The 27,460-nt window shown below is 41.2% G+C and overlaps 3 protein-coding genes across 6 annotated transcripts; 1 reads left to right on the top strand and 2 right to left on the bottom strand.

Annotated features, from left to right (window-relative positions):
- Positions 1 to 65: 65 nt before the first annotated feature.
- Positions 66 to 7,379, bottom strand: LOC118419374. Its single transcript, XM_035825738.1, has 4 exons — positions 7,112 to 7,379; positions 2,993 to 3,186; positions 1,873 to 2,097; positions 66 to 824 (listed from the first exon to the last, which is right to left on the bottom strand). Exons 1-4 carry the CDS (start codon positions 7,321 to 7,323, stop codon positions 619 to 621), a joined length of 837 nt encoding a protein of 278 aa, XP_035681631.1. The 5' UTR covers positions 7,324 to 7,379; the 3' UTR covers positions 66 to 618.
- On the top strand, positions 7,291 to 10,126 carry LOC118419375 (dolichol phosphate-mannose biosynthesis regulatory protein-like). Its single transcript, XM_035825739.1, has 4 exons — positions 7,291 to 7,456; positions 8,221 to 8,310; positions 8,836 to 8,938; positions 9,814 to 10,126. The coding sequence occupies exons 1-4, from the start codon at positions 7,454 to 7,456 to the stop codon at positions 9,867 to 9,869; spliced, it is 252 nt and encodes an 83-aa protein (XP_035681632.1). The 5' UTR covers positions 7,291 to 7,453; the 3' UTR covers positions 9,870 to 10,126.
- Positions 10,127 to 10,789: 663 nt separating this feature from the next.
- LOC118419373 (dehydrogenase/reductase SDR family member 1-like) lies at positions 10,790 to 27,440 on the bottom strand. Of its 4 annotated transcripts, none has more exons than XM_035825734.1 (10): positions 27,140 to 27,440; positions 18,291 to 18,403; positions 17,499 to 17,554; positions 16,622 to 16,765; positions 16,051 to 16,130; positions 15,465 to 15,597; positions 14,369 to 14,497; positions 14,064 to 14,133; positions 13,501 to 13,581; positions 10,790 to 11,675 (listed from the first exon to the last, which is right to left on the bottom strand). In XM_035825734.1, the coding sequence occupies exons 2-10, from the start codon at positions 18,391 to 18,393 to the stop codon at positions 11,542 to 11,544; spliced, it is 930 nt and encodes a 309-aa protein (XP_035681627.1). In that variant the 5' UTR covers positions 18,394 to 18,403; positions 27,140 to 27,440; the 3' UTR covers positions 10,790 to 11,541. The 4 variants fall into 4 exon arrangements, with proteins under 4 accessions (XP_035681627.1, XP_035681628.1, XP_035681626.1 ...); XM_035825735.1 differs by lacking the exon at positions 27,140 to 27,440 and adding an exon at positions 18,855 to 19,036; XM_035825733.1 differs by lacking the exon at positions 27,140 to 27,440 and adding an exon at positions 18,735 to 18,860.
- Between the last annotated feature and the right edge of the window lie 20 nt (positions 27,441 to 27,460).

The following is a 27,460-nucleotide window of genomic DNA, read 5'->3' as shown; positions in this document are numbered from 1 at the left end:
ACACTTCCAAAATCTATAACTAAAATACATGCCTTATTCATATGCAGAGCATACATGTACATGTGGGTTGGTTCCTACCAATCAAGTGCACAATATCATGTATTGTATGTGATTTACCAAATGTATTTAACTTAAACAAGCTCTTCAGTTTTAGGAAGTTAGAGCACGAATGTAGTTTGCCTAGAAGTCTATCAGATTCCTAACCCTAAGCTTTCTCTATAACCTTGGTTCCCAAAGACCTCATAACTGGGAACTATTCCACTGGTAGCAAACTTTCTTATATTAGTGCTAACTGCTTAAAGCAAGGAAAGCAGTCAGTAATACAGTACAATAATTATATAATTCTTTGCAAACACTTTACCTACATGTAGCACCCGCTAGGCTATTGCACTGGGTATTCCCTGGCATGTATGCTTGTGCTGCATGCACATGTATTTACTAAATCTTGAAATATTTAAGGTAAAGGTACATGTATTCATTAGCCTTTTTGATAACATTGCTCAGCTAAACTCCTTATGCTACCGGTAGATCTGCCTGGAGAATACTCCTGCCGTAAAATCGACTGGCAAAAACAGAAATATTTACGGACAATGATCACCATGGTTACCATCGCCATGGTTACACAGGCCCGTCGTACTCTGGCCTCTCGTACTGCGAGGGTCTCTCGTACTGGGAGTACAGCACGTCTGGATTGTTCCCCCGGCAAGGCCCCAGAACAAAGCAGCACCCGTCCCTGATGAGACTCAACAGCTCGGTCCACATGTGGAGGTGGGGGATCATGTCTCTGCCTTGCTTGTCTCTCACCGTGTGGAGGTAAAAAGCACCTGGGAAGACAATGGAAATATGATCACATTGTTCAATACAAACCTCTTACTTCCATGTCCAACTGGTGCAATGGCCTAGTGGGTAGAGTATTCGCCTTGCATTCGGTAGGTCGTGAGTTCGATCCCGGCCGAGTCATACCAAAGACTTTAAAAATGGTACATGCTGCTTTCTCTGCTTAGCACTCAGCATTCGGGAAAGAGTATGAAAGTTGAACACACACCACTACCAGTGGACTAGCCCCCTGCTGTAGAGATTGCGTTGTGTGGCCAAGGGCTATTGAAACGGTGATGGGCGCTGCCCTATGCGCCATCAGGCGCGGGAAGGACTTTAACTTTTAACTTTAACTTTCATGTCCAATTTGTCAGTGAATTTTACCAGGATACAATAACTGTACAAACAAGTATTTATCGGCCGAAGCAGCCCTTGAAACCTACATTTCCTCTACAAAATGGTTCTTCCTGTTAAACCACTCAGACCAATACTGTTAACGGTAGCGTCAAATCTGCTACTTAATACTTACCTGGTCCAAACCTATATATCAAATTTAACTTATCTTCTTCTTAAGAAGGTTTGTCTTTCGGCTTAACCTTGTTGTTTCATTTGAAGTATACGCTAACCATTTGAGTCAGTGTATTCTAGGAGAAATGTAAATGTTCGTAATATGTGTTGGCACCCATTATCAGCTAAGCTACTTGGGTTTGCCATGTATTGCATTGTCTGCAATTTCAATAAAATAAAAATATCAAGGAGGCAGTCTGGATCAGAAAATCAGAGGCAGTCATAAACAGAGATGAGGGGGGATACAAACTGAGTCACCTTTGGGACAGCATTCTCACTGCTGCAGCGCCACCTACATCGGCTATAAGTAGCAGCAAGAAAAATGTACGTGCTATTTGTCTACCAGTCATTCTACCCTGATGATGGTGTCTGATATACATCGAAACGTTGGAAGTAAATACTTCTTGCTTGCACCTAAAGAACCATATCAATATAAATAATATTGCCAACTTGATGAAGTTATTTACGGAAAAATGAAAATAAACCTACCAGCAGCAAAGTAAAAGCCAAGGGAAACCGTAAATATGATGAGTAGCACAGATCCCGCACTCAGGTCTTTAAACCCCTCGCAGCCCGTCACACAGGCACAGGGCGTGGCCATTGTCATGACAACCGTCCTGGTGTCTTCCTGGTAGCCTTCGATGTCAAGGTCGAAGATGAGGCCACACTCAAGATGGATGACAGTGTGACGAACATCCCCCAGCTCATATCCACCTAGTTAACAAATTAAAGTTACCAGTATCAGTGAATAGTTTTAGAGTACTGTTAACACATTTACATGTTGTAAGTTTGTCAGATTTAAACTTGAGTAAAGGGTTTGCTGTGCTTAAGAGTTTGCAATCATACAGTGCTTAAGTAACACATTGCCACACTAACACAAAGCCTGGAGCCTTAACAAGCAAACAGTGGGAAACTTCACCTACCATGATTACAGTGTTACATAATATGTTTGTGCCCAATCTTAATGAAAAGATAACTGTAAATGGCTGAACAAGGTTGATGTTAACACTGAGGTGAGTTTTTAACACTACTAAGTACTAGGGGTACAGAAACTACCGAGAGAACAGGTACTACCAAGCATTTAGCTAGGATTTTATTATAGGGAGTCCAAATTTATTGGTTAGTTGCCGTAAGTGACTATTATAGGGGAGTCCGGGGGCATCTACCTTCCATGGTGCAGAGTTTTTGATGATTTTAAATTAAAATAGTTCATTCTAAGGTATCCAAAGAGGCAAAAATACTGTTACAGATGTCACAGTAGAAGACTGTGACCACAGATGACCTGGTAGCATCCCTGGTCAATCAGAATTTCATGCTCGTCGGAGGATTTTCTCCTCAGTGCCAGTGCGTCCAGAGCGTCAAATTTCTTGATATTCTAAGAAAGGTGCGTCATCTGGACGCGTTGACGCATGCCTGGCTAAAAGCATGGGTACTACTGAGGGTATGAACACTAGTGTTGGTCTTTTCAAGTGCTAAACTTTCATATTTAGGTAGGATTTACGCATCTCTAGTCACAGAACTTTATTGATATTTTCGACCTGTACTAATCAATTTTTACATTTAGTACCAGTACACAGCTTTGGTACGTAGCCCTACTACAAATACAAACCTGTATAGACAAGATCAATGTATCCAGTATCGTTGTTGTAAACAAAGTCAGAGTACAGGTGCTCCCCACAGTTGTAGTATGTGTCCACCCCTCCCACCTCCCTGTACATGCACACTGCCACGTTAGCGCACACATCGATCCCGTTTGGTTCCTCGAACGGTAGGCACGGGTTAAAGGAATAAAAGTTCAAGTCCCTGAGAAACAGAAGAACAAACATAATACATCAAGGTGAGGAATAGTGGTGCGTACCTAAAGCCCTGACTTGGAATTGGACCTAAAATGTTTAGTTCCAAGTCCAAAAAAACCTAAATCCTTTGCCAAGTCCGGACTTGCAAAAAGCTATCTGTCACTTATATTCCCTTTTTTTTGTTCTAAACCATCTAAAACCTTCCATAGACAGTGAAATTTGCACTGGAAAAAGACAAAAAACATTTTGTGTTTACACTGGCTGTATATAATTTGCATGTAATTTTCACATCCCATTTCAATTCATGCTTACATGCAATTTTATATGCACCATCCCCCCTACCCCTCAAAAAAGAACACTTTCTAGCAAACATACAAAATGTAATATGCAATGATGGATTCAGGTCTGGACTTAAAGTCCGGACCTGAACCTGAACTGCTGGACCTGAATCCGGACCTGAACCTGAATATGAGTTAAGGTACGCACCACTAGTGAGGAAGGTCTCATACATGATCTAGGTTGAATATTTGTTTACAAAGCTGGATAGACATTTCAAATTTGTGCCTCCTAAACTCATGTTCAGATTTAGATTTAGATCCAAAAGTTCTGAAACTTCCTGTCTTGCATACTGATAAGCAGCACTCCTTCAGATACAATAATTATTGTAACTTACATGTATCCAACTTTATTTTCGTAAAGTAAAATTAAAAGAGTGCAACACTACGAATTTCTAGTAATCTGTAATGCTTTAGATACTTTTTCATTAGGGAAATCTTTAATCTAACTTTTTTTAAAGCCTTAAATCTGTTATTTCTAGTAACATTAAACTAACAATCAACAATTAAGAAGATGTATTTAAGGCTCTGAAATTATTGCAGAGGTAGCATTAAGAACATTTAATTTTATGTGACTTGACTTACTTGACAAACTTTATGTAGACCTTATTTATTGTCAACAATGTTGCATTAAATATATATATATATTAAATTATGCACACCACTTCTGTTACATACAACATATATTTAGTTACACTGCACATATGAGAAAGTTGTCAAGGAAAGGTTCTGAACAATTTACCAGAAACAAATCCAGGGAGGTTGAGAGAACTGGTTGACCATGCACATGCAAACAACACGGAATTCCCTTTTCTGTCCATCCTTTCAAAATGCGACAGATGAAACAACAGCCTGTTCCTGAGAAAATAGAATGAATCTTCTAATTTATAATGTTTCACTTTATACATACATATACTAAAGTTATAGCAATTAACAGATTTCTGTGACTATTTTTACAGTGATTCATATGAGAGTTGATATTCCACTAATGACTTTTACGGTATAAACTGATAACGATTATATAGTTGTCTATTTTGATTGAGTAAAAAATCAAATTGATTTTTCACATTTATTAAACAACAAATTATTAATGATCTTGGAAATCAGATCCTATATCATTGATTTAGTTTAATTTTTTTTTACTTTATTTAATAGTAATTACTAGTACTATTCAGATCCAAAAAAAATGTACCGTATATTCTCGAATAAAGTACGCACTTTTTTAACTTTTCAAAATTGAAAAGGTGCTACAAGTTGTTGCCAAAGTTGGGGTGCGTACTTTATTTGAGGTTACTGCACAGATAAATGGTAAGAAAAGCCTAAAATAAAGCAAGGTGGAGCTACACTTCTAGTAATGTTTTAAAACATACACATTGTTGTGTCTTGAAGTTGTCTAAACATGAAACAAAGAAATTGTCTTAACATGATTTACATATTAACAGTGGCATTTGCATACAATCCTTTTGAGTTAGTGACTTTGACTTGTACAACTGGTTTTGCCTGATTTCTTCTACCAGTTCTCAGTGATTTTTATAATTTGCAGCAGGCAATTCACAAGTTTATAGAGACAATGACAGTGTAAACCCAGGTTATTTTATGCAAAATGACCTGGGGAAAACATCATAAATTCGAATTTATTTAGTTAAAGGTCTGTTCAAAACTGGTGGAGAAGGGGTGCGTACTTTATTTGAGTTTTTCCATTTTACCTTTCAGTCCCAAAGATCTGTCTAAGACTTGTCCAAAATCAGGGGTGCGTACTTTAATTGGGGTGCGTACTTTATTCGAGAATATACGGTATGTCTCTTAGACCTAGGAAAAAAGCTGAACAAGAGGTATCAAATATTTACGTATGATAACAATTTATCCATAACACTAACATCATAACACTGATTCCCTCAAAGATTTTGCAACAAAAATTATTGTTGCAGCATTGGGCTGTTCCAGAAAAATAATAATTAAGGGGGGGATTGGTATCCCCACTAAGACCAAGAATCACCCGGCACCCTATTATTTTCGGGGGGAGCCTCTACCAGGCTCCGCGGATCATTTATTTAATTTGTAGAAAATGTCACAGAGTCTATAACGATAGTTCACCTTTATCCGTGGAGTGACCTTTATCCGTTGTCTTTATAAACAGCACATTTAGGGGTATCAAGTCAGGCAGTGGTTTCAAATTTGCAATAATTTCAAAATGTTCCAATTTGAAACCGTCGTCCATCGACTTTATGTCCCTAAATATGTTTTTTCTTACAAACAACGAATATAGGTTACCCTCGGATAAAGGTGAACCGCTGCGTTAGTACGACAGGGGAGTTAGACTCAAGAGTACGTTTCCTAAGGGTTCGCTTAAAAGGCTGGGCTGTCTACCAGGCCAGGCTACCTGGCCTGTCTACCTGGCCTGGCTATCACGTCAGGCTACTCAGATCCCCCCATTCATAACCCCATCATATGGCACTCAGCCAAAATAGCTGATTGACAGGCATAGTAATTGCTGATCTGCAACCCTGCTAGTGCCAGTGACCCAAGGTTGCCCTGTCCACCACTGGCTGGGCCCTTCTGGAATGTGTCTGGAAGGCCTTGCTTACAGCATGTCAGGAACACAAGTACCAGCACTGTGTTTGTGTATGTTTGTGTGTGTGTAAATGTGTGTGTGTGTGTGCGCGCGCGCGCGCGCGTGTGTGTGTGTGTGTCTGTGTGTGTGTGTAAGACTGGGCTTGCCAGCAACAGAAATTTGTTTCTTCATTGAATGTCTATCTTCTAGAACAGAAACTATCTAGTAAGCTTGTGCAACAAGAAGGGAGAGCATAAATCACTTGCTCACTTTAAACAAGCTAAACTTGTACTGACCAAGGGGGGTATAATTAAATGTACTAGTACCTCCTTGTTCTCTATACTAGTATGCCATGTTGACATATACAATCTTAGTAGTCACATAGCATTTTTGAGGCTGTGGATTGTTATCCACTGTACAATTTTTGTGTCCAGGACAGAGTCCAATCCTCTCCTTCCACTGCCAATAATCTCTCCAACCCCCTTGTACAAGTTGGAGTGGGGAAAGTACTGTTAACAGCACAGATTTCGTGACATGTCAAAGGATTTGAACCCTGAGGACCTCTGTTTTCTAGGTCTAACATCCTAAAGCATTTACCGAACACAGTACTGGTACAGTACTTGAATGTGTTCCTGACACACTGCCCAGGCCTCCAGACACATTCCCGAAGGGTCCAGCCAGTGGACAGGCCAACCTCCGGTTACTGGCAGGGTTGAAAATTAGCAATTACTATGCCTGTCAATCAGCTATTTTGGCTGAGTGCCACATGATGGGGCTATGAATGGGGGGATCTGAGTAGCCTGACGTGATAGCCAGGCCAGGTAGACAGACCAGGTAGCCTGGCCTGGTAGACAGCCCAGCCTTTTAAGCGAACCCCGTTTCCTAACCAGGAAGGAAATGTCGGTAAGGAAACGTACTCTTCTGGCCGGCAACCCACCCAACCACCCCATCGTAATATAGACTCTATTTGTCCAATTTCTACAATTGTCACCGCGGAGCCTGGACCTGGTAGAGGCTAGGGGTATCGGAACGGTCCATTTCCTGACCTGCCCTGTTCATCATACACCATCGGTTCTCCGACTCGTGCCAGAGTTATGAGGTCTATCCCGCCAGACCCGTCCGCCATCTCACAGCTACACGGGCCCGTCTTCACGCACTGCATCTCCCCACCAACCCGCGTCTTCTGGAAGGCAAGGAACACCAAGAAATTACACAAAAACCACGAGATTCGCAGATTTTCCTTCGTGTTGGCGGCCATGTTGGAATCTTGTAGATGTCATAGGTCAAAGTCTGACTGGTCAAGGGTCACCAGCTGACGACGTGACACTTCCTGGTTGTTGCAAGACTCATTTTGTGGTGCTCCTATAAAGCCTGTGTTTTGAGCAAAAATGGTAAGTAATAACGGAAATATTATTGAATAATATTAAATAGAAAATTCAACTTCAGAAGCTGTCCAAAAGATGATTGGCCAAAGGGCCTGTTGTACCGCGTATATTGTTGAATTTATCATTTGTTTGCTTGTTTGTATCTGTAAACTAAACCTCATAGCGTTATTATCACACCAGATTTGTACTAAACAGTGCAGGCTACAAACCCAGACAGATCTATTTAATGCAATGAGCACAGCTGGTTCTGGCAAGTGTGATGGGTTCTTTAAAATGTTCGAGGTGTGGAACTCACTCAAGATCAAGTACAGGACCTAAGCTTTGTTTAGAAGTGTCAGACATCTACCAGATAATGAAGTCCTATGTTTGGGATAGCCACACCTTGAGTATGTTTAAGCAGGGACATTATATTAGAAATTGGGAAATATGGAAATCGGGGAGTAATTCATATATAAGTGTCAATTGCTTTCTTCACACATGAATCGAAGCTTGATGAATAGGCACTGAGTTTGAGCTCAGTCCTTCTCATATAACGTCCTTGGTTTAAGAACCCATCACACTTATCGAAAATAGTACCTAGGGGCCAATTACTAATACTTTCATATCGAGGTTAGCTGAACAGCCGCTCCAGACCTTAATTCTACATTACATTCAGCCCCACCTATTGTGAGTTCCTTGCAATTCAGTCCGTGGCCGCAAAGAAAGAGTCAAAGTCGGCCATTTAACCCAATAGTAACGATATTACATTTGTATTTATTGCTTTTCTGCAGGCGACAGGATCAGACCAGGCTGTAGGGATGGGGATGGTGGCACTCAGCGCACTCATCTTCACATACTACACCATCTGGACAGTTGTTCTGGTGAGTACTAGTAGTGATCACCTGATTGCTTATTAGATACAAATGTAAGTAGCTAAATACGTAATTTCGGAAGAGAATAACCTCACTCATTCCCCATTCCAAGTTCTGGGTTTGCTGAAAAGGCTGGGCTGTCAATTTAAGGCCTTTCTAGCTGGCCTAGCAATCACGGCAGGCTACCAAGATCCACCCATTCACACAGACTCCACAACTGGCTAGCCTCTCAAGTCTTGCTCCCTCTAAGCAGAATGCAGGAAAATGACGTTATGGTTTGAGAGCATGTACTTTAATATAGCAAATTGTACTTATCATGCACCAGCCATTTCAGCAAATCCCAAAGTTCGTATGTGAAGGGAGATGAATTGTGGATGAATATGTCAAAGGTGAAAGCCCCTGACTTGTAAACGGTTCATTGTTGGACCACTGTCTTGATATCCATAACCATTAGTTACATGTACTATAAGTTATCTTTGCCTTCAATATGTATTACAGTAGCATCTGTTCTTGTTTATTTTGTATGTTCTGCAGCCCTTTGTAGATGATGACCACATAGTGCACCAGTACTTCCTACCCAGACCATATGCTGTGATTATTCCAACTGTAGCAGGAGTTGTGGCGCTGAGTGCTATAGGTATGGACTATTGCTTTATATATCTAAACTCATGTCGAGGTTTAGGTCCGGATTTAGGTCCAGAGGTTCAGGTTCAGGAACAGACTTATAACCCTACACACTTAACGCTAGGTCACCGTTATCTGTGAGGTAACCTATATCCGTTCTACTTACAAACAGGGACTAAATATATATATAGGGATATCAAGTCGATGGACAGTGGTTTCAAATTGCATTTTTGCTAGGCATTGCAGTTAAATGAAACCACCGTCCGTTGACTAAATATCCATAAATACCCTAGTCTTGTATACAACGGATAAAGGTTACCCTGCGAATAAAGGTGAACTAGCGTTATAGAACATATACACGAGGCATAGCAAAGAGGTTAACATTATTGATTTGATTATATGGCATACATCCATGTGAGCAACAGTTTTCAACCATTATTTGATATTGCAAGCCATGAAAAGTAGCTGCAAAATGAGGAAATATCATGCTATGAATTGCAGAAGAAAAAATTTAGAAAATGGAAACCAAATTGACTGTCATAGAATACCAAAGTCAATTCCAAGGTTAAAGAGGAATGTAAAAAATGAAGAATCTGTTGTTAAGTTCTGCATATGATACTCAGAGTCATTTGTTCAGCCAACCTGACCACTAAAATTTCATTCTGAAGACACCTTTTTTGCCAATTTTCCAATTTAATACCTACCCTTACTTCTTGAAGAAAGGCACTGATAAATGAATATATTTCAACCTAGCTGAGAATAACTCTGTATTTTTCTTTGGTTCACAGGCTATGCAACAATTGAACATATATTGCCATTTAAATGGCGAATTTAGCTATTGAATTATGCATGGCAAAAAACTTCATATATTTTTTTAAAATTTTACAGGATCTTTCTTTGGCTATGTTATGCTACAAGACAAGATGAAGAAAAAAGCCAAGTGAAGTGAATGTGAACATGTTCTGCAGTACCAGTGGAGGCTGTGTTTTTGCATAAACTGATAGGGGGCGTTGTGACCATGTGATTGAAAAGTATGCAGCATCCACTCTGACATATAAATTCACTGGATGATTCAGATCTGATGCCATGTTTTTTAACATTGACTGCTTCATTTAATTGATATCCCACCCCATGTATGTTATGTAACATTACAGTTCTTAGGTGCTTTCAAAATTGGTTGAAAGGACGGAATGAAACAAAAATATCAATTACGTCGATGTAGGTTAGACATCCAGGTAATAAGATACGCCAAAAATAGTTACTCAAGCAACTGGATATGGTTTTGAAACGTTTCAAAACCATATCCAGTTGCTTGAGTAACTATTTTTGGCGTAAAAATATCAATTGTCATTTCTAATAAAGTTTATTGTCATAATGAACGTTCAACAATGACCTTCAGATTTCATACTGGACATGTGTTAGTTAGCTAGAGGTCAACTTATCATCATGCATAGATTATTAAATGTGAGTCTTATTTGAATCTATGAAAATGATTTGCCTTTTTTCAAATAGATAAATACCAGATGGCTACCAAGAGGTGGTATTTTAGTTCAGTGGTCAAAATATTTAACATTATCAGTGGTCAAAATATTTAACATTATGAACAGAGATCATTCATCAGAAAACTTGTCAAGTCGTACAACTCTACTCTACTCATTATCAATGCCTACTGTTAGTAAAACTCTGAAGTTCCATTATTGCAAGCTCCAAATTAGAATAGTCAACATATAACCTGCTCCACTAAGAGCCATAGAAATGTAAGATTGCTTGTACACTGCTTGTCATTAGGAATTCCATGTACATCTCATGTCAGAATAGATAAGTAGTCACAATTCTGTCTTGATTTCATTTTACTTGACGTGAATGTATAATGTAGTGACCTTGATGGCATTACATATTAATAGATTTCAACGGCATTTCTATTACTTTTGGCACATGTTTTACTGTCAGTTAGTAGAAAATGATGTCACTGAAAATCATACAATTATCATCACCAGTAAACTGTATGTTACAAGACATCTGTAACATTATATGCATTTACATACAGTCCTCAGTGTTACTGATCATTTCTATTATGCTTACTTGTACCATATCATGACCATTTTATCCTGATATTATCAAGGTCCTTAGGGCAAATTTCGGTATTTCCGGACTTGCGCAGATGACCCAGTTTCAGCCCATTCAGAATGCTTAGGTAGCCTTGGCCAAAGTGGCTGTAGAAATGTTTTTCTTGGGATATGTTTGGATTTTGGAGGTGCATATCATAGGTAAGGGTTGCAGCTTTTATATTGTGTTGAAATAACAGATTTTTAATGATATTTGTGGTTGCAGTAGGCCTTAGAAGTTAGGTGTTTTGGTGTTGTTAACAGGTAGTGAAAAGGGGTTAAAAGGTCACCACCTATGTTTTGATGGCATATAAGATTAACTTATAAGATGGCGTATAATATAATTTTGCCGTAATTTTTTTTTTTTGTCAAATAACTCTTCAGAGGCCGGACAACCATGCCGATGTGAGTTTTTCATGTTCTAAAACTCAGGCAGGTGATTTTTGACAGCCTCTTTCTGCCATGTTTCCCATTGTTAAGAATAGGCCGTCTAAATACCGAAATTTACCCCTTAGAACTTGTGGGTAGTAGCAGCAATAAGCCATCCAGGAAGTGTGAGAAATGCGGGAGTCCAGGCAGCCAATCCGGTGAAGCCGCTTAAGATCATCAGGTCCTTTACTGACCGGAGGTTGAGTGGCATCTTCCCTGTGGTGTTATGGCAACAGCAAAGGCAAACAGGTTATAGAAAAATAATAATAATAATCTTATCTGGTGTATTGTACCAGCCAGTAGGTACATGTACCTGTCCTTGGTACTGAATAGACTTCACTATTTTCTTGGTACTGAACAAGTCACACTACCTCTGTCCTTGGTACTTAACAATTACACACTGAATGGGACTCACTATCCATGTCCTTGGTACTGAATGGGACTCAATATTCCTGTTCTTGATACTGAATGGGCCTCCTTACCCCTGTCCTTGGTACTGAATGGGACTCAATATCCCTGTCCTTGGTACTGAATGGGCCTCACTATCCCTGTACTTGGTACTGAATGGGCCACCTTACTCCTGTCCTTGGTACTGAATGGGCCTCACTATCCCTGTCCTTGCTACTGAATGGGCCTCCTTACCCCTGCCCTTGCTACTGAATGGGACTCACTATCCATGTCCTTGGTACTGAACGGGCCTCACTATCCCTGTACTTGGTACTGAATGGGATTTAATATCCCTGTCCTTGGTATTGAATGGGCCTCACTATCACTGTCCTTGGTACTGAATGGGACTCAATATCCCTGCCCTTGGCACTGAATGGGCCTCACTATCCCTGTCCTTGGTACTGATAGGAACTCAATATCCCTGTCCTTGGTACTGAATGGGTCTCACTATCTCTGCCCTTGGTACTGAATCTGACTCACTATCCCTGTCCTTGGCACTGAATGGGCCTCACTATCCCTGTCCTTGGCACTGAATGGGCCTCACTATCCCTGTCCTTGGTACTGAATGGAACTCAATATCCCTGCCCTTGGTACTGAATGGGACTCACTATCTCTGTCCTTGGTACTGAATGGGACTCACTATCCCTGTCCTTGGCACTGAATGGACCTCACTATCCCTGTCCTTGGTACTGAATGGAACTCAATATCCCTGCCCTTGGTACTGAATGGGCCTCACTATCTCTGTCCTTGGACTGAATAAGACACAATATCCCTGTCCTTGGTACTGAATGGGCATTACTATCCCTGTCCTTGGCACTGAATGGGCCTCCTTACCCCTGTCCTTGGTACTGAATGGGCCTCACTATCTCTGTCCTTGGTACTGAATGGGCCTCACTATCCCTGTCCTTGGTACTGAATGGGCCTCACTATCCCTGTCCTTGGTACTGAATGGGCCTCACTATCCCTGTCCTTGGTACTGAATGGGTCTCACTATCCCTGTCCTTGGTACTGAATGGGTCACACTATCCCTGTCCTTGGTACTGAATGGGTCACACTATCCCTGTCCTTGGTACTGAATGGGTCACACTATCCCTGTCCTTGGTACTGAATTGGTCACACTATCACTGTCCTTGGTACTGAATGGGCCTCACTATCCCTGTCCTTGTTACTGAATGGGTCACACTATCCCTGTCCTTCCTTCAGAATGGGTCACACTATCCCTGCCCTTAGTACTGAATGGGACACACTATCCCTGTCCTTGGTACTGAATGGGTCACACTATCCCTGTCCTTGGTACTGAATGGGTCACACTATCCCTGTCCTTGGTACTGAATGGGCCTCACTATCCCTGTCCTTGGTACTGAATGGGCCTCACTATCCCTGTCCTTTCTTCAGAATGGGTCACACTATCCCTGTCAATAGTACTGAATGGGCAACACTATTCTTGTCGTTGGTACTGAATGGGTCACACTATCCCTGTCAATAGTACTGAATGTGACACACAGCATTATTCCTTTATTGCTTGTGCTTTATATCTATCAACATCTGTAACAGTCATGTTTGTGTGTCTCATGTAAAAAGTTGAAATACTTACCATCAATGTCTGTAAAGCCATATTCCTCAGCCAGCAGACAAGTGAACAGGATTCTACCAGACTTCTGCATTATGTTTGGGTCTGTGTGTTATGATAAGAAAAACATCATCAAAAGTTATATGTCATTAGCCTCTGTTACAAACAAGTTAGCCTTTTTATCAATCGGGTGGTATTGTGAAGTTTTCAAATTTCTAACAGATGTAGAAAGAAAAATCAAATAATTTTTCAAGCTCTTGTTTCTACAGAGCAGCAGACCTCTCTGCTCCCCCAAAGCATGGAGTTCGAGAAACGTTTTGGATACTTGGGCCATGGGTAACATTAGATCAGCTAAAAATATCTGTAGGGTGACCTTTATCCGTTGTTTCTACAAACATGGTGTTTAGGGACATCAAGTCAACGGACGTGGTTTCAAATTTCAATATTTTGAAAATCATTGCAGTTTGAAACTGATTTTATATCCCTAAACACTAGGTTTTGAAATGCAACGGATATAGGTTACCCCAAGGACAAAGGTCAACTAGCGTTACAATTTAAGATATTAAAAAAACACTTGAAATACCTACCTGATGCCAGATGAACTATGGACTTCCCAGAAAACTCAACTGTCTCGGTGTGGGCAAACATTTTAGCAGTCTGCACACACAAAAAAAGAATTGAGCATGAAAGTTTGTAAGCAGTTCTCCCTGTAAAATAACTATTTGACCTACCAGTCAGTATGCTGCAGTAATCATGAGGAACAAAAGCACAATTGTTACTGTATAGTCCTTATCTTTGGGTAAATGTTAATCTAGCCAATAATGTCTATCATTTACAACAGAAATCAGCTTGGTAAGAGTTACAGGACGGATGACGAAAGGGAAAAAGTTACCTCGCTTTCTGGCCTTTCTGTAAGGAGGTCTGTGACGAGCTCAGTCTTCACCGCACCGGGCCATAAGGAGACGAAGGCCACGTTGTGCTTCCTCAGTTCATGTGCACAATCAGCTGCCATACGGTCACACTACACATGGTTAAAATGGAAAGAAGAAAAAAACAGGTGACAGTATGATTCCGGACAAGCACTTTCATTCCGGAAAACCGTAATGATATCAAAATAGATTGACCAGTTGAGTAATGTTATTTGTAGGTATAATATTTCAAAGGATGATAAATTTTTGGTTGCAATTTAGATGTCTCCGTGAAGAAAGCCAATTCTGGAGAATTCTGGGAATTCTGTCAAAATTCTGGCTCTGAGACAGAATTTTGATGCCAGAACTCTAGCTTTGAGTCAGAATTCTGGGACCCTGAGCCACAATTCTGCAGAATGTATGATTTTGAAGACATCTTATTGCATTACCTACATAAAAAAAAAATTCATTCTCCTTTGATATATCATGCCTGCAATTATCAATTCATCTGGTCAATCTATTTTGAAATTATTATCGTTTTCCAGAATAAGAGTGTCTGTCCATAGTATAACTGTCCCCTGTTAAAACTAAACAAGAACAATACTTCACCTGAACTAAATGCAACAACACTACAACACCGTGCAGCTAGCATATCGAAAATAGGTTCAAAGACACAAACATATAGACAGTTAGCCTAGTGGTTAGCCAGGATGGCACTCAGGCTACTTGTATATACAGTATAAGACAGACCAAAAGCAATACCTCCCTGCGAATTAGTAGCCTTCCCCGTAGACCGATTTATGACTAATTCTACCAACTTTGAAATGTGCCTCCTACCACTCAGGCAGATCTGACCGTTGTGGTTATTTTCAACCAAAAAACAAAAAGATATACTGATTATAATGCCTACTAGTAGGTATAAGTGATTTGTCCTTGACCAAAATAATAAATTTTCAGAAAAAACAGCATCGTACCTGGTCTATGCAAATGGTACCAAGACCAAAGCGCAATACAGTCACATTTGATCCTACAAATTTATATAACTGTTAAATGTTTCTAAGAAAACAAACTGAAACATACTGCTGTTTTGCCAATGCCATATGCCACATTGAAGACGTATTGAAGCCCTCCGGGACTGGAAATGTTCACGATGAGCCCTTTCTTCTGCAGTACCATCAATCGGGCTGCGTACACAGAGCAGATGTAGTGATTCCTGAAATTATGATATGATACATAATTGAGATTTCTGTAACATTCTTCCATAATTGTATTAGACTGCAGTCAATCGTGCTACCACAGACTTAAAACCACCGCGAATACTCTATTTTCCCGCTACTGCAAAAGTAAATCCCTAGAATTCTGGGGTTCTGAGCCAGATTCTGCAGACCTATCATCATGGAGACATAAGAGTTACTATTACCTACATATTCATTATCCTTTGATATATAATACCTGCAAATTATCAATTCATCTGGTCAATCTATTTTGAAATTATTCAGGTTTTCAGGAATTATAGTGTTTGTCCGGAATTATACTGTCGCCTATTAAAGGTGAAATTTGGTACTGTTCAAGAAACCATGCCTGGAAGATAGAATCTGAATATAAACGTTAACTTACAGAATCTTAATTTCATACTATGTCCTACTATATCCTTGTTACTTATTACCTTAAGCCAACATTGTTCACTTCATCCCAGAATCCTGGGTCTTGTTCCCAGAATGATTTCTTCTCACTTTCAAAGATGCCCTAGACATAATAAAAGACATAAGAATCTAAAAACTGGCTGCTTTTTCGAAATTATTAATGTTTCTAACAATTGATGCACAGCACCATTTAGCACTGCAGTACAGTGGAAGCCGGTTAATTGCACAACAGATTAACGCACACTTCTGTTAACTGCACGGAATCCCGAAATCCTAAACCAGGTAGATAACTATGCGTTATTACACCATCCGGATAATTGCGCAAAATTCACTGTCAAATAGGACATGCAATTTACTGCTGCGGCTTCTGCTATATATGCTTTAACTTTAATTTAACAAACTTCCACTGAACTAATTCAATTAACTCATTCTTAAAGCCATTTGCAAGAACAAATTAAATCGCCATTAAGTTTAACTGCTGGACCTCCAAAATTTACGGTAAAGTAAATCATAAATTTTATTACCAAAGCGTGAAATTCTATCTATCCAAGGTTGTGCATTGAGAATATTTTTTCGAAAATTAATTTTTCTTACTGTAACAGCTTTATAGGCATTGTTGACCAGTATGTCCAGCTGTCCATTCTGTTCACGCTCAATCCGATCAAACAGCGCCTTGATGTTATCGTCCTTCTCATGATCACACTGCACAGGGATGCACTTTCCTCCGCGTTTCTCAATCTGGGTTAGAACAGACAGAAGAGGCCATTGACGTCGGAGCCCACCAACCTTACCTCAACCGAGACGGGGGCCGATATCGACTTCCAATCACTTTTGACCCCTGACGTCACACTAACAGTCTGGATGTGTGACTTCGGATTTGGGTCATTTGAACTTGAGAAGGATCAGAGGACTTATTGAAAGCTTGAAGTGGTAAGCGCTTTATTTTGTGTACGGATATAAAGTTTACAATTGTAACATAAAGTTATTACTACCATCACAAATGAACTTACATTCAAGAATACAGTCAAGTTTAAGTTGAATTTCAACTTGTAGCTTGATATGATATACTCAAGTGATACGTCCCTTATGAAATGCATATCTACAACTATAGGTGGCCCAAACTTGCACCACGTTTTCCTGATATTAAAAGATATCTGCCACACAAAAATCATACCACAGCATGTAACACTAGTTCACTTTAATCTGTGGGTTAACCTAGTAAGATATCATTTTTTTTATTACTAATTAATAAATCTACCTACTTCAACAGTTCTAACTTATAGGGTAAGACTTCTTGAAATGTTTTATTTTGAGAAAAAGATTTACTCATTCTCATTACTATTGCGTTTTATCTGATTTGTTGCAATGAAGAATTACTAGTATGTGTTCATGTGAGTATTGAATACTGAAATTGGCAATTTGCCTATTAACGTTATAAACTAAGTATGTAAAGTTAACATATAACAGTTACCTCTTCTGCACATTCAATAAGTGATGTCCCCTTGCCTGTGGGCTGTAAGGTGCGACCTGTGGACAAAGAAACCAAAACAGAAACATTATAGCAGGGTTGGACAAGTTTTCTAAAATTCACTTGTCATATCGGGCAAGTACAAAAAATATTTACTTGCCCAAACCATCTTTTCACTTGCCCAAAAAATGACATTCCTCTACATATTTTCACTTCCAGCAATGTACTTCTTCTATTATCAACTCAATTTTTCTGTGTTGACCGATGCTACATGCCATGACTGTGAAAAGTAACAAGTATGTCAAAATCTCGCTCATGGAAAAATCTTACTTGCAAGATCGGGCAAGTGGGCTAGGTCATGCACTTGCCCGATCAGCATTTTCACTTGCCCTGGACAGTAGGGCTAGTGGACTTGTCCAACCCTGTATAGGTAACCAGTGTATTGAATAATTCAAAATGGTGGCATAGCATTAACACCCCAGTTGTGCAGTATTAGCTCTGGGTACTGCGGTAAAGAAAATTCAGGTCCAGGTCTGGTTCACCTGCTCCCAGAGAGTAAGTACTGTAAATGCATTTAAGTTCGCGGGGATTCAATTTTGCGGTAGAGGAAAAAAGGACTTTTCGCGGTAACATGATAGACTGCAGTCTCTTACCATAATAGAAAATGTCCGCGGTGGTTTTAATTTCGCGGTGGAGTGGTCACCGCGAAAACCGTGAACATTAATCCACCGTAAACATTTCTGCATTTACAGTACCATACCAATGATAAAGTTTCTGGAAGTACAAAGTCCCCACCTGTGATGTAGACTGTAGCTCCTGCCTCCCCCAGCTGCAGTGCAATGCCCTTCCCTATCCCCCTGGTGGCACCTGTCACCACTGCTACCTTGCCTGACAGCATGCTCAATAATCTACAGGATTTAAAAAAAAGTCAACCCAGGTCAATAGACTGATTGTAGTCCCGCCCACCTCTGCTTAGAGATGCAAAATGAAATAAAAACATTAAAATACAAAAATCATTTCTCAAGCTGCTAATTGCCATTGGTCGAACAGTTAGTAAATGAGTCAGTTTAATAGTGCAACCTATACATAGATTCTAAGCTAATACAATTATCATGAAATCTGACCTCAGGCGTTAAATGGTCTGAAGTTGTACCTCACCACTACCACCTCACCAGCTGGCCGGCCCTCAATGTTACAGCCCGGATTTTTCCGTAAACCCAGTGGCACACATTAACTTACCTTAGTTTGCTTATAATGTTATCAACAAACTTCAGGCCACAACGACATTAGACACTATTGCTGAACTAGTCGCATCTGTATTAGTGCCCACACCGCTTACTCTATCTGGCACGCTTTTACCTGAATGGCTTGCCACGGTAGACCCAGTTTATAAGTAATCGGGTCTAAAGGGCTCAAAGGTCAGTTTTAAGTAACAGGGTTCAAAGGTCGGAAGTCAGCATCTTCAAGCAGATGTAGGGTTCAGCTAAACATGTTCTGAACGTTAAGGCTTTTATACGACTAGTTATTATCGTCGCCGGTACATAAGTAAGCAGCTTCGACGCTTAAAAATTTCTGCTCAGCACGCTACTTGTGAGGGTTTGCATGGGGGGATCCCGGCAACGCTTAACGGTAAATGTAGGAGTGCCAGTAACGCTATTAATCATTAAGTATCGGTAAAGTCCAAATAGGCCGACAACGCAATATATCGGACTCAATCACCTAAATATGTCTTCACCACTTCTGCCTATCTACTTAAGATGTAATCAGTTGACACACATGCTGACACCTGTTGACTCTACATTGGTGCCAAAAGCCCGCCGGCAGGAAAATTGCTTGTCCGACCGGTATGTGAGCTATTGATTCGCTGGTAATACGCCTAGTGCACATATTCTTATCATTGCGCGATTTTTACAGATCGGTTGATGTTTCGATGTGATATCCCAGAGCCTCTGTGAGTTTTTAAATTAGGTAAAGGTAGCATTTCCTTTTGCCTCCCCGACCGAAGTCAGGTACCCATTTTTACATCTGGGTGAAGTGAGGAAGGTCGTGTAAAGTGCCTTTCCCAATGGCACAACGTCGGGGGCACGGTGGGTACATTCTTCGAGCAGGTGATATTCGTCGACTCGTGCATGCTTCGTAGATTCTGAGTCGAGCGCTCTACAGTTATACCATACACGACGCCACCTGGTTGTAATTGTGTAACGTGGTAATCTCAAATCAGATCTACCAAGACAGTGCCCAAAGAGCTAAAGGCTATCTAATGACCCTCTGGGACCAGTAGTATTACGCCTTTGGATACTGCTTTTCCCCGGTGGATCTGCTTGGAATTACTGTTAATATTAGTTCACCTTTATCTGCGGGGTAACCTATATCCGTCGTATTGAAACGTGGCAGGGTGTTTAGGATTATCAGTTCGACGAAAGGTAGTTTCAAATTACAATGTTTTGAAACATTACAGGTTGAAACTACCGTCCGTCGACGTGTCATCCCTAAATACCCTGTTTTCACAACAACATTATATAGGTTACCTCGGAGATAAAGGTGAACCAGCGTTACACAACCAGTGGATGGACCCTGCATATAACAATAACCCTCACCGGTTACCACTGATGACACAGCCGACCCCAGAGTCTTCTATTGCTACGCACTGAATGGACTTTGGCAGCAATGAAGGACAGCAATCTGGTACGGTCATAGGAATTACTATGAGATCGAAAAAGATTACTTACCAATAATAGGGCCCATTCAAAGTCACCGAGATGGTTTTTGAATCAAATTTGTAATAAGTTTGACTTGTGTTGAATAAAAGAATATCGAAGACGCGATCGTTGCACACTTTGTAAAGAAAACTAAATATGAAAATTTCAATCATTCGAACTCACAGTTAAATCTATTGGAAGGCTTCAGCTAAAATTTTGAAGAGAGATGAGCACAATTCTTTAGTATCGAATAGGAAACACATTTTCTAATTTCCTAGCCTGGCACACAGCTGTGCACAACGGTGTGTGGGATGCCGACAGGAAAAGGGGAGAAGTGGCAGAGAAGAAGCGGAAAAAATGAAATGATGTAGCAGCAAACGCACCCCCAACGGGACAGCATACGTGTACAGAGTGCAACAGAGTACTGCAAATGCTTTTAAGTTCACGGAGATTTAATTTCGCGGTAGCAGGAAAATGGACTTTTCGCTGTAGCACCATGCACTGTAGTCTCTTACTGCCTAGCAAAAATGCTCGCGGTGGTTTTAAATTCGCGATGGAGCGACCGCCGCGAAAACCGCGAACATTAAACCACCGGGAAAGTTTCTGCAGTCACAGTCTGTTGATCACGGAGTGGGCTCCTGAACCACATCAGAAGCCACAACAGACGTCAACCTCCCAGAGGCGCACTGATAGTCTCCTGAGACCGGACTGCCTATGAAGACCTGTTTCTATTAACGTGATGGGCGGGTATTTGTGTCATTCTGCTTCGGGCTATCACCGTGTTACTAGTACTTTTCGTACCAGGTCAGCTATTTCCAGATTCAGACAGACAAGGAGAACAGTCAGAATACTCACCAGACACCGGAATGGAGAATGTGGCGCTGGAGGTGAAAGATTTGCTCTAAAACAACTTGTTCTGTTGGACTCTATACTCTGATGACACACGCCCAGCGACAGCTCTTGTAAACCGGTTGGTATGGTCTTTTGGAGGATCTGAGTCAGCGAGTACTTGCACCAGGTCACACAGAATAGCGACACGTCATCATTGAAAACATGGCGACAACTACAGGTAAAACTTTTCACGAGGAACCCACGGCGGACTCTATGTTTTCAAAGACAGCAGTTAACCTGAGATCTGCCGCAAGTCTGCTGTGTGCTGTTTCTTATTCAGTATCAAGCGCCTTCGCAGCAGAGTTTATGGCCTTGAGTAGTCAGGCAGGTATGCCAGGACTACAGCTAATATTCTTGGCAAAACTTGTGCAGTTCCTTTTTTGTCTCATCGTCCTGCCATGCTTTAGACCAAAGTTGACAGCAGACGACACACCGCAAGCGATGTTCCTGTTCCTGTTAGCTGTTGTTGACAACATGGCAACCATCTTGGCATTTATGTCCTTTGTTTATGTTGTACCAGGGATCGCCTTTGGCATCATACAGGGATCGGTACCTCTCTTCACTGCCTGTATAGGATTTGTTTTCCTACGAGAAACGGTGGGTGTCATGGACTTCTGTGGGATCCTTTGCAGTGCGGTAAGAGTTATCATTGTGGCGGTAGGAATGCGCATGGGGACCGCTTCTTCGACACAGTGGCTCACGGTCGCCATTCTTCTGCCACTGGCAGCAGCTTTCACCAAGGGTCCGGATAACGTTATTATTCGATTACTTATTGGACTCCAGGACATGTCCATACTGACCGTAATGACTTACACACAGCTGTTAGGAACGGTACTGTTGCTGGTATTGACCTACATTTTTGAGACACCGCGATGGACAATGTCTACACGAACAATGGGGTACGTTATCGGACTATGTCTATGTGATCTTTACTCGTCATTGTCTGTGAAACTTGTGTTCAAGATGGAAAAAGCTGGCGTTACGGCGACGTTACTGTCGCTGACTATACCCTTTACCATACTGCTGGACTACATTTTCCAGTCAAAATTCCCCGGCCCTGTGATACTGGCTGGGGTTTCACTTGTAGTGCTGGGTATTGCTGTGACAGGAGGGCACACTTGGTGGGTGCATCGTCAGGAGATGCGACACAGAGAACTCATGGAGAAGTTGTACTTAGACGGCTGAGCAAAGAGAATTTTGCACACGACAATGATTGGTCATGTGACAACTATTTTTATATTTCAGCTATGCCACAGCCCACAGGTATGAAATAAATTATAATTGTAATGTTCGTGCTTCTTCTTTCTCCTTCTTTCTTCTTCTCCTGTCATATCTTCAACGAGATTCATCTCCGTCGTTTCTGGACCGACTGATCTTTTACCTTTTCATGCACGGGGAATTTTTTTTTCTAAATTCAGTTTTGAACTGGGTTTCTTATTAAAAAGGCCATGTTTTCATTGGGTATATTTGTGGACTGCTCTATTGTGCAAATTCACATGGAGTGCACTGGAAGAGTCAATTCTTACACTGGGGAATTTTGTAAGATTTATTTATGGGCTAAAGTGTGATTAGTTGAAGTGACTTTTAAGCAGAAGTGCAGTACATTTTCACACATGGGTGATTTTGGAACTGTCTATTGTTGAATTGGGAGGAGGATGGCTGAAATATGTTGTAAATACTCTCAAGCAAATGTCGGCCTTTCTAGTGTTTCTATACGTTAGGGTCGTCCAGGTCGTGATATTGATACATACTTCTTTCATGATTAAAGGGGAAATGGTATGATTCCACTTCAGGTAGCATCACAAACATCAAAGAAGAAGTCAAACCCGACAATAGCTTTCATTGCAGGGCTCTAGCCAGTGTGCGTGTGACGGAAAAATTTTAAAACCAAACCGTCAACTTTGACGGACAAAAATCTGATAAAAGCTCCTTGGTGGAAGCTACAGGCTGCTTGGGGACGCCGTCCACGGCCGTAAAAGCCACACACTGTTTTTTTGCTATTGTTATGATTGTTGATAATGTGTGTCGGTGCCCTTTCGCATACGATAATCACATTAAAACCAGTTTTTCAAGGTCTCAGTTCAGTCTCTTTAACTCCTGGAATAGTGTTTTCGCGACAATGGGAATTGGCTGACGGAAAAACAAATGTCGAGCTAGCTAGAGCCCTGATTTATTGTATCATATAGTTGATCAGGCACTAGTTTTATGTATCATACTATCTACTTCTCTTAGTCTTTGTGCAATTGAGGACAGCAGCATGATCAGTTGTTGAAAACTGACCAAATGCGTAATACATTTGTACAAGGTTAGGTGTGACAGGCCGTTGAAAATAGTAAAGTCTGTATACCTTAGCTGCTGTCACATCTGTGCACTGATATCTGGTGTTAAGGTGCAATCTCACTGCATTTGCGTCAAGCTTGCGTCACTACGAGGTTCGAAAGATATTCAGCGAAATTATGAGATGAAGAACGAAGTTTCTTACTTTGTGTGTATTTTGTCGTCTTCTGAGTCATACCTTTACGTAGTACGCATTATCAAACTATAAAGAACGGAGAAAATAACAAAACAGTGACGCAGTGAACGAACCCCACAGTGACGCAAGCTTGACGCAAGTGCAGTGAGAGTGCACCTCAAGTCTGGTGTGTTCTTTTCGACTTCAGTATAATGAAAAGACTAGTACCATAATAAACAAGGTGTATGTAAGGCAATCCTGTATGACAATGTTGTCATTCATGTAAACCTAAATCATATATTCGAAGCAGGTACAGGTATGTCCGACCTGCAGGTGATAATCTTCGTGCATACGCAGTTCTTTTTTTTCTCGTCGACCCGCCACAAGGTGTCAGTACACAGTATTTCGCCTATGGGGAATTACATGGTTAAGGGCCCCAAAGTGAGGAGGTTCGACTCCTCAAAATTTATAGCAGGGTGCAGAAACAATTTACAAGAATTTAGAATGTTGAAGTGCAGGACACAACCTACAATATATCTGAAAATGAGCAAAGATGACACTAGTGTGGTAGACTGGTGTCACTGACAAAATTGATAACTACACTCATGGCTTCCATAGTGATGCCACTTTACTATCCAACTAGTTTCTCTTTTACAACTACAGTCCTGGGTACCTTCCAAGTGTCACTTCTACAAGTAACGTTATAATCACAAGGCTACAATACAACATATTTGATAAATTTGGCAATTTTTGTCTTAATGATCCGACCATCTCCAAGGAAGAAAAAATTCTGTTGTTTTTTTCTGAAATCAGCCGAAAATAATGAGCGCGCAGATGTCATCCATAAAATTTACTTGATGTGGCCCAAGCGCAGATTCGCGATTCGCAACAAGGTAACAAAGTTCCGCCATGCTCGGAAAGGGTGATTTGGGGAGCCCACCACCCCACCATAGCCATAAAGAACCCTAACCCATGGCCATGTCAAAAATCGACAATCAGCGAATCGCAAATAAAAAAATAGAAAAAACGTCACCGCTCCAGAATGGAAAGGAGGATCTTGTCTTTGAGAAAGCTACGTTATCAGAGTATGTACAATTCTTTGCATACCAGATATATCTGAGCAATGCGATGCTGAAAGTCAGACATATAAACAATATTTCTAAAGCCAAAACATATCTCTGCAACTAGATAAGATATGCATATTTACTTTTCTTTACCCCATTTCATTTTCCCCCCTTTTTTTTTGGGGGGGGGGGGGGGGGGTGAAATCGCTAAAGGGGGGCGAGATAGGGGGCGAGATCACTACACAGGGAGGGCGAGATCGCTAGTGATTTCGCCCCGGGGGGGGGGCGAGATCACGGGGGGCGAGATCACTGTCACACCGGTACCCAGCCCTAATTAGTATACTATACATTTTCTGTTTTTTTTTCCGATGTATGACATACATTTCCTCATTTTGCAGCTGCTTTGTAGTATGGTTAAAGACATTTCTCTTTCTTGATAAGGTCAAAATCATTATGGCCTTGATGAGAAAAAATGTCAAAGTCATCACCTCGTTAGCGCTGTTTGTAAATTTCAACGGGTGTAGCAAGTGCAAGCGGATAACCATCCGCCATCTACGACGTACCACCACACACAGCTACATCAAGGACAGACTCCTGCTAACACTGGAGACACGGTCGCAGGCTGTGGTGCGTACCGGTACGCCGAACCGGTTAAAACCGGAACGTCGAAAACCGGTTTTCTGGAAAACCGGAAATGTCTTTCTTGTTGTATACTAGTATCATCTACAACAACGCTAGATACCTATGTCACTTTGTAAACCGCAGCCAACCGGCCCGAGAATAACTGTATGTTTGCGAAAATAGATTGTCAAGCACAAGCCAAAAAGGCCGTATTTTATCGTGATTTCCCGACAGTTGTCATTAAAAATCAATGTTGTTACACTTCTGAAAATGACGCAGTCGTCTTCGGCAATATTTTCAATCGCATGTGGCCCGGTCGAGGGGTGGTCGCGGTCGCCGGATACGCTAGGGGCCCTCGCATATAGGGCAAGTCGCTTAATGATTGTGTCGATGCGGAAAAATTTTAAAAAGTCAAAAACCGGACCTGAACCGGAATCTCTGGACTCGAGTCCGGACCTGAACCGGAATGTGAGCTTCGGTACGCACCACTAGACCGTCACTCGCAGCCCACAATACGGCCGAAATCTGGAAGCGTCTGTAAACACCATAACGTGAAAGACAGCGGGGGATGAGCTTTGCTATATGGTAGTTTAAGGAGTCGACTTTTATGTGGTATGTGTAAGGTTTTGATGTTTGTCCATTTGGTGTATAGATGCGCGTGACCTTTACAGCTGCCTGCCTCGGTTAGTCAGCTGCAGTTCCGCATGACCCCGCTTGACACAATTTAAAAGAGGGCTTTAAAGAAATTCAAAACGACAACTTTTTCTGTTTTCAATTATTTTGGTAGGTTTTACCCTCGACTTCAACATTTAAGTTTGTCGTGCTTGAAAACTGCACCCTACTATGATTTTATAAGCGTCGATGTCAGTCACCTTGTGGTCCTTAACTATATAAATCCCCATAGGCCGAAAACTGTGTTCTGCTACCATAACAGGCATCCTTGACCGCCGGGTAAGACTTAGGTCACTTTTAAAAAAAAGGAGCCCTGACGGACAGCTTTCGGGAGCGAAAAAAATGATACAAAAGACATCAAAATACACAAAATGTCAAAATAAGATTCAAGGGAGTAATTTGTGTATTTTTCTAGGTGTATAATTTGATTCTTCGTTTCTTTGAACATCCCGGCCGGACCCCGGTCTGGAAATGTGACCTATAAGGCCTAGGTCACATTTCCAAAACGGGGCCCGGCCGGGATGTTTGCTGGAAAATAAAAGTGTTTACCGAAAAATATCCACAAATCATGCTCATGACCATTTGTTTACGTTCTGAGTGTTCTGTTGTCTTTTATATAATATTTTTTTCGCAATTTCAATAAATAAAATCAAACCTCTGTATCATACAATTATTTACTCGTGGAAATCGTTTGTTTTTTCCTTCAGCAGTAATTTGAAAAATTAACCCCTTGCCGATTTGTTAATAACTTGTTTTTATGGCATTTCCTGTAAACCACCTTATGGCATAACACACCAGATTTGTATTGAAGAGTACAAGCTGCATATTTGAATAAATTTGATTGATCCACTGACACCGGGAAGGGTCCCTACTTTTTGCAATAAGTGTGTTGTGTTATTTTCAGACGTGCTTTCGATGTGTCTCTTCATATACACGGGACCTCTATTTAACTAGTCTCCAAGCAGACCCTACGGTGCCTTGGAAACAATATCAAAGCTGGCAAAGGAGTATAGCCGGCCAAAGGGAGATAGCCGGCTAAGGGAGTCAAACGGGCACCTGGTGCCTTGCCAGCTTTGATACTATTTCTAAGGCACCGTAGGGTCTGCTTGGAGACTATATTTAACGTCCTCTCCGAAGGACGTCCCAAATACCGAAGCTTGACTAAATTGAGGAAATTCGTGTTAAGTCCTTTTACCAAAAGTATATGCAACGTCGGAGCACATCAGAATTTTCGAACCCACTCACCTGGAATCCAGTCTACCGTGGATTGGCCAGGCTACCGTCGGGACAGGAGGGTCTTTCCGCCGCCTGGGTAATCTTTCACACCCGGTAGGAGTTTTGCACGGTGGGAGTTAAATGTGCTATCCTATTAATTAACTCCCACTGGGCAAAGTCCTACCGGGAAAATGCTACCGGGTGTGAATGATTACATGAGCGGCTCAGAGCTTCACTGGCCCCGTAAAGAGCCTACACTAACTACGGTTGGCCATGCCACAACTAGACTGGATTCCAAGTTACGAACCCACAGACCTTCAAACATAACCGTTACATTAAGATACGCTAGTG

Source organism: Branchiostoma floridae, chromosome 7 (genome assembly GCF_000003815.2).
Source record: "Branchiostoma floridae strain S238N-H82 chromosome 7, Bfl_VNyyK, whole genome shotgun sequence".
Classification (NCBI taxonomy): Eukaryota; Metazoa; Chordata; class Leptocardii; order Amphioxiformes; family Branchiostomatidae; genus Branchiostoma; species Branchiostoma floridae.
Note: the sequence above shows the minus strand (reverse complement) of the source record. Positions and strands in the feature narration are given on the sequence as shown.